The sequence below is a fragment of the Engraulis encrasicolus genome, chromosome 12, assembly GCF_034702125.1.
Source record: "Engraulis encrasicolus isolate BLACKSEA-1 chromosome 12, IST_EnEncr_1.0, whole genome shotgun sequence".
NCBI classification, from domain to species: Eukaryota; Metazoa; Chordata; class Actinopteri; order Clupeiformes; family Engraulidae; genus Engraulis; species Engraulis encrasicolus.
Window position 1 is genome coordinate 51,444,350 of NC_085868.1, and position 7,500 is coordinate 51,451,849.

The following is a 7,500-nucleotide window of genomic DNA, read 5'->3' on the forward strand; positions in this document are numbered from 1 at the left end:
TGGGGGCCAGAGTTGGGGGCAGGTGGAGTAGGGCAGGTGTTGATGGTAGTGGCCCAATTAGTGGTAGGAGAAGCAGAGCAGAGACCCTTGGGGAGGTGCCTCAGGGTCCCAGGGGCTTACAGAGGAGAGGAGGTGAGGGGAGAGGAGAGGAGGTGAGGGGAGAGGAGGCGAACGGGGGCCAGAGTTGGGGACAGGTGTTGATGGTAGTGGCCCCAGTTAGTGGTACAGGTAGGAGAAGCAGAGAGAAGCAGAGAGCCCTGGTAAGGTGCCCCAGGGTCCCAGGGGCTCGGAGCCAAGTGGAGTAGAGTGGAGACAGGTGTAGTAGGATACTACCTGTGAGGAGTGGAGCCCACTCATGCCTCTTTTCCACTGCCGGTTTGCTGGTAGGACTACAGCTCAACAAAGCGTGACTCGGCCGCCTTCGCTTTTTGAATAGGCACGACACAGCTCAATCGTAAAACTAAAAACATCCATGTCAGCCACGAAATGTATTATCATCCAGACTTTTTAAATTAAGTAAACACTTTCGTGCTGTACGTAGCACGGACGACCAACATGTTTCTTCTTAGGAAGTTTCCTGTTTACTAGGTAGCCCGGCCCCCCTCGCGATTTGATTGGCCCTGTCATCGGATAACTTTCAGCCTTGCGAAACGACCGGGGTCCGCTAGACTGCCCCCGGGAGCAAATTCAATTTGCGGTCGCTAGGGGCGTCTAGATTTCTAGGCTAGTTACAAGGTACAAGCTGTTCCTCATTCTTAGAATGTTTATATCACTGGTGCTCACGGACTAGAGCAACCGTTTCAAACAAAGCAAACAAGGCAGTTACAGCACTAACATTGTTCTAACATTGCACTAACATTTCTCGAAGATTGACAATGTATATTTTTACATTTTCACTGTTTTAAAGATTAATACATTTACGCCTAAAGCTAGATTTATGCTTCAGATGCAAGTAACAGTCAGTTGAACAGTCATGGCACAATGCCTGCGGTGGGCGAGTCTCGCTGTGAGTAGAGACAGGTGTGCATGGTACCTGTGGAGAGTGAGACAGGTGTTGATGGTGGCCGTGGAGAGTGAGACAGGTATGCATGGTACCTGTGGAGAGTGAGACAGGTGTTGATGGTGGCCGTGGAGAGTGAGACAGGTGTTGATGGTGGCCGTGGAGAGTGAGACAGGTGTTGATGGTGGCCGTGGAGAGTGAGACAGGTGTTGATGGTGGCCGTGGAGAGTGAGACAGGTATGGATGGTGGCCGTGTGGAGTGAGACAGGTATGGATGCTACCTGTGTGCAGTGAGACAGGTGTTGATGCTACCTGTTTGTAGTGAGACAGGTGTTGATGGTGACCGTGGAGAGTGAGACAGGTGTTGATGCTGACCGTGGAGAGTGAGACAGGTGTTGATGCTATCTGTGTGGAGGTGAGACAGGTATGGATGGTGGCCGTGTGGAGTGAGACAGGTGTTGATGCTACCTGTGTGGAGGTGAGACAGGTATGGATGGTATCTGTGTGTAGTGAGACAGGTGTGTATGGTACCTGTGTGCAGTCAGACATGTGTTGATGCTACCTGTGTGCAGTGAGACAGGTGTGGGTGGTGGCCGTGTAGAGTGAGACAGGTGTTAACGCTATCTGTGTGTAGTGAAACAGGTGTTGATGCTACCTGTTTGTAGTGAGACAGGTGTGCATGGTAGCCGTGTGTAGTGACTTGTGGCTTTGCTTGGGCACAATCCCTGTTGCTGAACAAAAAAGTGACGTTTTTTGAAAAAAGGTTCACGCACTCCTTTGATTTTTTTTGTCCTTAAAATTATTTTTTTCTTTTTATCCATTCATTAGAATGAATAAAAGTAAAAAATAACTTACAGAAGAAAAAATCCAAAGGAGTGTGCAAACCTTTTTTTATCGTAATGAATACTTGATGGTGGTGGTATTTGTGAATGCGCAGCATGATTTATGGAAAGAAACTGCAAAAAAAACACACAGTGCACCTTTAAAAGCCATCTTTGGAGAAAAGAATGAGTTCTGTTTAGTCACGACATGACATGACATGACGTGACGTGACGTGACACAGTTCTGTCTGTCCCACTTGTGTGACTGGACCAGAGAGGCTCATGGGTCAGCACGCTGCGCTGTTGTGTTGCTCCTGTCCCGCCATGCTGCTCTGCTCTGCTGCGTGCGGCGCCATGGCAACCCACTGACCTGGCAACCGGTGACCTGGCAACCAAGCAGTGACTCGGCCGTTATAATTAGCTCAGCAGGGCATGGCCTGGCGAGACGCAGATGCACAGTCGAGGCGGGAGATTACAAGAGACCCCCCCCCTCACACACACACACATGCACACACACACACACACACACACACACACACACACACACACACACACACACACACACACACACACACACACACACACACACACACACACCAAGGCGCCAAGTACCAGCGTGTCATTCACTTTAACTATTTGTTTCACTTGCTCACTCACTCACTCTCTCAGCCCCTCTCGAATTCTCTGTTCTCTCTCTCCCTATCTCACTCACTCATTTGTTCACTCTCTGTTTCACTCACTCGCTCATCCATTACTTCCCTGGCTGTCTTCCCTCTGTCTTCCCCCATTGCCTCAGTCCCTCTTCTCCTCTTCTCTTCTCTTCTCTTATTTTCTTCTCTTCTCTTCACTTTTGTTCACTTCTCTTTTCTTATTTTCTCTTCTCTTTTCTTCTCTTTTCTATCCTTTTCTTTTCTTTTCTTCTATTATCTTCTCTTCTTTTAACTTCTCTTCTCTATTCTTCTCTTCTCTATTCTTCTCTTCTCTTCTCTTCTCTATTCTTTTCTGCTCTTCTTTTCTCTTCTCTTCTCTTCTCTTCTCTTCTCTTCTCTTCTTTTCTCTTCTTCTTCCTCTCTTCTCTTCTTCTTCCTCTCTTCTCTTCTCTTTGTCTTCCTCTCTTCTCTTCTCTTCTCTTCTTCGTCCTCTTTTCTCTTCTCTTCTCTTCTCTTCTCTTCTCTTCTCTTCTCTTCTCTTCTCTTCTCTTCTCTTTCTCTTTGTCCTCCCTCATTGCCTTGCTCTGTTGCTGTCTCTGTCTCTTGCTTACCTCAGTCCCTCTTCTCTTTTCTTTTCTTTTCTTCTCTTTTCTTTTCTTCTCTTCTCTTCTTTATTCTTCTCTTCTCTTTTCTTTTCTTTTCTTTTGTTCTCTTCTCTTTTCTCCTCTTCTCTTCTCTTCTCTTTTCTTTTCTTTTCTTTTCTTTTCTTTTCTTTTCTTTTCTTTTCTTCTCTTCTCTTCTCTTCTCTTCTCTTCTCTTCTCTTCTCTTCTCTTCTCTTTTCTTTTCTTTTCTTTTCTTTTCTTTTCTTTTCTTTTCTTTTCTCTTCTCTTCTCTTCTCTTCTCTTCTCTTCTCTTCTCTTCTCTTCTCTTCTCTTCTCTTCTCTTCCTCTGCACATTTCTTCTCTTCTCTTCTCTTTTCTTCTCTTCTCTTTTCTTTTCTTTTAATCTCTTCTCTTCTCTTCTCTTCTCTTCCCCTCTCTTCTCTTCTCTTCTCTTCTCTTCTCTTTTCTTTTCTTTTCTTCTCTTCTCTTCTCTTCTCTTCTCTTCTCTTCTCTTCTCTTTTCTTCTCTTCTCTTCTCTTCTCTTCTCTTCTCGCACTCATTCATTCATTTCCTTGCTGCCTTGCTGCCTTGTTCCCCATCCCGTAGCCTTACTTACTCGCCTGTTCATCACTCCATCTATCCGTTCCACTCATCCGTTCCCTTGCTCACTCATTCGATCATTCCCTGGGTGTCTCTCTTTCTCTCTCTCTCTCTCTCTCTCTCTCTCTCTCTCACTCATCCGTTCCCTCGTGCTCACTCATCCTCCTGCTCTTCCTCTCTCCCTTTATTCGGGGATTGCCTGGTTCAGCAGTTTCCCTTTCAGGCCCCGGCATGAACTCTGTCGTAATTGGATTGCAGAGAGCTGCTGGGGCTGCTGCTACTACTGGGGCTGATGGTTGGGGGGATGCTGCTGGCGCCAGGGGCAGGGGTAGAGCTATGCTGCCCTTCAAAGGCAAAGTGCAGTAACTGCATCAACATTGAAACTGGGAAAATGCCTGAAAAGTCTTGGTATTGGGTTCAATATTGTAGATATCGCAATTTTGACGAAGCAATATCTCTAAAACGGGACACATTTGTACCATAATGTTTTGTCACAAGATAAAGGAGGTGTAATGAAGACCATTTTCAGTCTAAACTCAATTTTGACCAAATATATACTGTACGTAGTTACTGCACTTTGCTTTTGTTGGGCAGTGTGGGGGGCCCTCTGCAGAGCTAAACGGACATTTTGCTATTTGATTGCAGAGAGCGGCTGCTACTGGGGCTGATGGTGGTAGTGGATGCTGCTGGGGCTACTACTGGGGCTGATGGTGGTAGTGGATGCTGCTGGGGCTACTGCTGGGGCTGATGGTGGTGGGGATGGGGATGGGGCTACTGGCTGTTGATGGTGGGGATGGGGATGGGGCTACTACTACTGGGGCTGATGGTGGTGGGGATGGGGATGGGGCTACTGCTGGGGCTGATGGTGGTGGGGATGGGGATGGGGCTACTGCTGGGGCTGATGGTGGTGGGGATGGGTATGGGGCTACTACTGCTGGGGCTGATGGTGGTGGGGATGGGGATGCTGCTGGCGCCTGGGGCTGGGGCAGGGGCAGGGCTATGCTGACCTACAAAGGCAAAGTGCAGTAACTACATCCAGGTTAAAGAATATGTCCATGTAGGGATATGTCCATGTAGGACTTGTAAGAATACGTCCATGTAGGACTTGTCATATTAGTAAAGACATTTTAAATTGGAGTGCCTTAGTCAGAGACTTTATTCTCATTCTTGAACCTGGATGCACAATACATTGGACTAAAGAGCACCCACACCCAAGAAACCAACAAACTATCTGGATAGGAGCACACCATGCTCTACAAATGGTCTTCATTACATTCCTTTATCTTGTAACAAAGCCTCATGGTCCAAATGTGTCCCGTTTTAAAGATATTGCGATGGCAAATCCAGTCCAGTGTTAGGATGATAGTTCCAAGTCATTAATTTTCATTTAACAATGTTGTTATGTCCTTGTGTGTGTGTGTGTGTGTGCGCGTGCGTGTGTGTGCGTGCGCGCGTGTGTGTGCGCGTGCGCTTGTTTGTGCGTGCGTGTGCGTGCGTGTGTGTGTGTGTGTGTGTGTGTGTGTGTGTGTGTGTGTGCGCGTGTGTGTGTGTGCGGCGTGCGTGCGTGCGTGCGTGTGTGCGCGCGCGTGTGTGTGTGTGGGTGTGTGTGCGTGTGTCCGTGTCCGTCCCCAGTGTTCGGCCCAGTGTGGGCTGGGGCAGCAGATGCGCGTGGTGCAGTGCCTGACGTACACGGGCCAGCTGTCCAGCGAGTGTCCCGACAACACGCGGCCAAACACCATGCAGCAGTGTGAGAGCAAATGTGACGCCACCCCCATCGCCAACGGCGACGGTGAGTATACATGCACACAGTTACATACCGTTTCAGTTCACACTTTATGATAATCTCTGTCGATAAAGACTTAGTAAATAATTAACTAATGATAAACAAAACATTAACAAGTGTGACGCCACCCCCATCGCCAATGGTGACGGAGAGTATACATGCACACAGTTACATACCGTTTCAGTTCACACTTTATGATAATCTCTGTCTATAAAGACTTAGTAAATAATTAACTAATGATAAACAAAACATTAACAAGTGTGACGCCACCCCCATCGCCAATGGTGACGGAGAGTATACATGCACACAGTTACATACCGTTTCAGTTCACACTTTATGATAATCTCTGTCTATAAAGACTTAGTAAATAATTAACTAATGATAAACAAAACATTAACAAGTGTGACGCCACCCCCATCGCCAACGGCGACGGTGAGTATACATGCACACAGTTACATACCGTTTCAGTTCACACTTTATGATAATCTCTGTCTATAAAGACTTAGTAAATAATTAACTAATGATAAACAAAACATTAACAAGTGTGACGCCACCCCCATCGCCAACGGCGACGGTGAGTATACATGCACACAGTTACATACCGTTTCAGTTCACACTTTATGATAATCTCTGTCTATAAAGACTTAGTAAATAATTAACTAATGATAAACAAAACATTAACAAGTGTGACGCCACCCCCATCGCCAACGGCGACGGTGAGTATACATGCACACAGTTACATACCGTTTCAGTTCACACTTTATGATAATCTCTGTCTATAAAGACTTAGTAAATAATTAACTAATGATAAACAAAACATTAACAAGTGTGACGCCACCCCCATCGCCAATGGTAACGGAGAGTATACATGCACACAGTTACATACCGTTTCAGTTCACACTTTATGATAATCTCTGTCTATAAAGACTTAGTAAATAATTAACTAATGATAAACAAAACATTAACAAGTGTGACGCCACCCCCATCGCCAATGGTGACGGAGAGTATACATGCACACAGTTACATACCGTTTCAGTTCACACTTTATGATAATCTCTGTCTATAAAGACTTAGTAAATAATTAACTAAAGATAAACAAAACATTAACAAGTGTGACGCCACCCCCATCGCCAATGGTAACGGAGAGTAGACATACTGTACACACAGTTACAAACAAGTAGCACTTTATAATAATGTCTGCTTATAAAGACTATAAATAAAAGGGCTCTTGTTAACTAATGACGAACAAAACATTAACAAATGTTTAGATTTTTGACAAATTTTTATTCATGCTTTTTAAGATATCTACAAATAAAATGTTAAAGATTTTACAAACCTTTTAACATTTCTAGTATTTAGTATTTAGAAATATTTAGTATTAGTGTTAAGTATTTGTATTAATTTGCAAACAATTTGTAAAGGTTTGATATATATAAAATATTAGCATAATATTTCCCAGTCATTTACAAACATTGGTTAATCATTTGTTCATAATGTACTAAGTTGCTATGAATGCTTTATAAGCAGACATTATTAGAAAGTGTTACCCAGTTTCAAAGTCAAAGTCAAGGCTCTCCGCCTGGCAAGATGATTGTTGATTGGCTCGCCACCTGGCAAGGTGATTGTTGATTGGCTCTCCACCTGGCAGGAGTTCAGTTAGAGAGAGAGAGAGAGAGAGAGAGAGAGAGAGAGAGAGAGAGAGAGAGAGAGAGAGAGAGAGAGAGAGAGAGAGAGATTGAATAAGTGTATCAGAGAGAGATACAGACAGAGATCAAGAGAGAAGAAGAGAAAGAGAAACAATGAGAAAAAAGAAAGAAAATAAGAAAGAAAGAAAGAAAGAAAGAAAGAAAGAAAGAAAGAAAGAAAGAAAGAACTAAAGACAGACCGAGAAGGAGAGATCGTGTATTGCTGTTCTTCCCTGGCTTTCCCATGGAGCCAACCCTGCTATAGTCCTAATATGGGAAGACAGTAGTACAGTACAGTGGCGTCCTGATAAGGCTCCAGACTCACACCACCCCACCCCACTCCACTCAGCACACCCAG

General features: G+C 44.9%; 1 protein-coding gene across 1 annotated transcript in view; it reads left to right on the forward strand.

Annotated features, from left to right (window-relative positions):
- The window catches only part of adamts6 (ADAM metallopeptidase with thrombospondin type 1 motif, 6), a 161,417-nt gene that overhangs the window by 151,885 nt on the left and 2,032 nt on the right, over window positions 1-7,500 (forward strand). Inside the window, exon 24 of the mRNA XM_063212425.1 lies at window positions 5,307-5,463. Within this exon, the coding sequence (XP_063068495.1) occupies window positions 5,307-5,463 (157 nt within the window). The remainder of the gene's footprint in view (window positions 1-5,306; window positions 5,464-7,500) is intronic.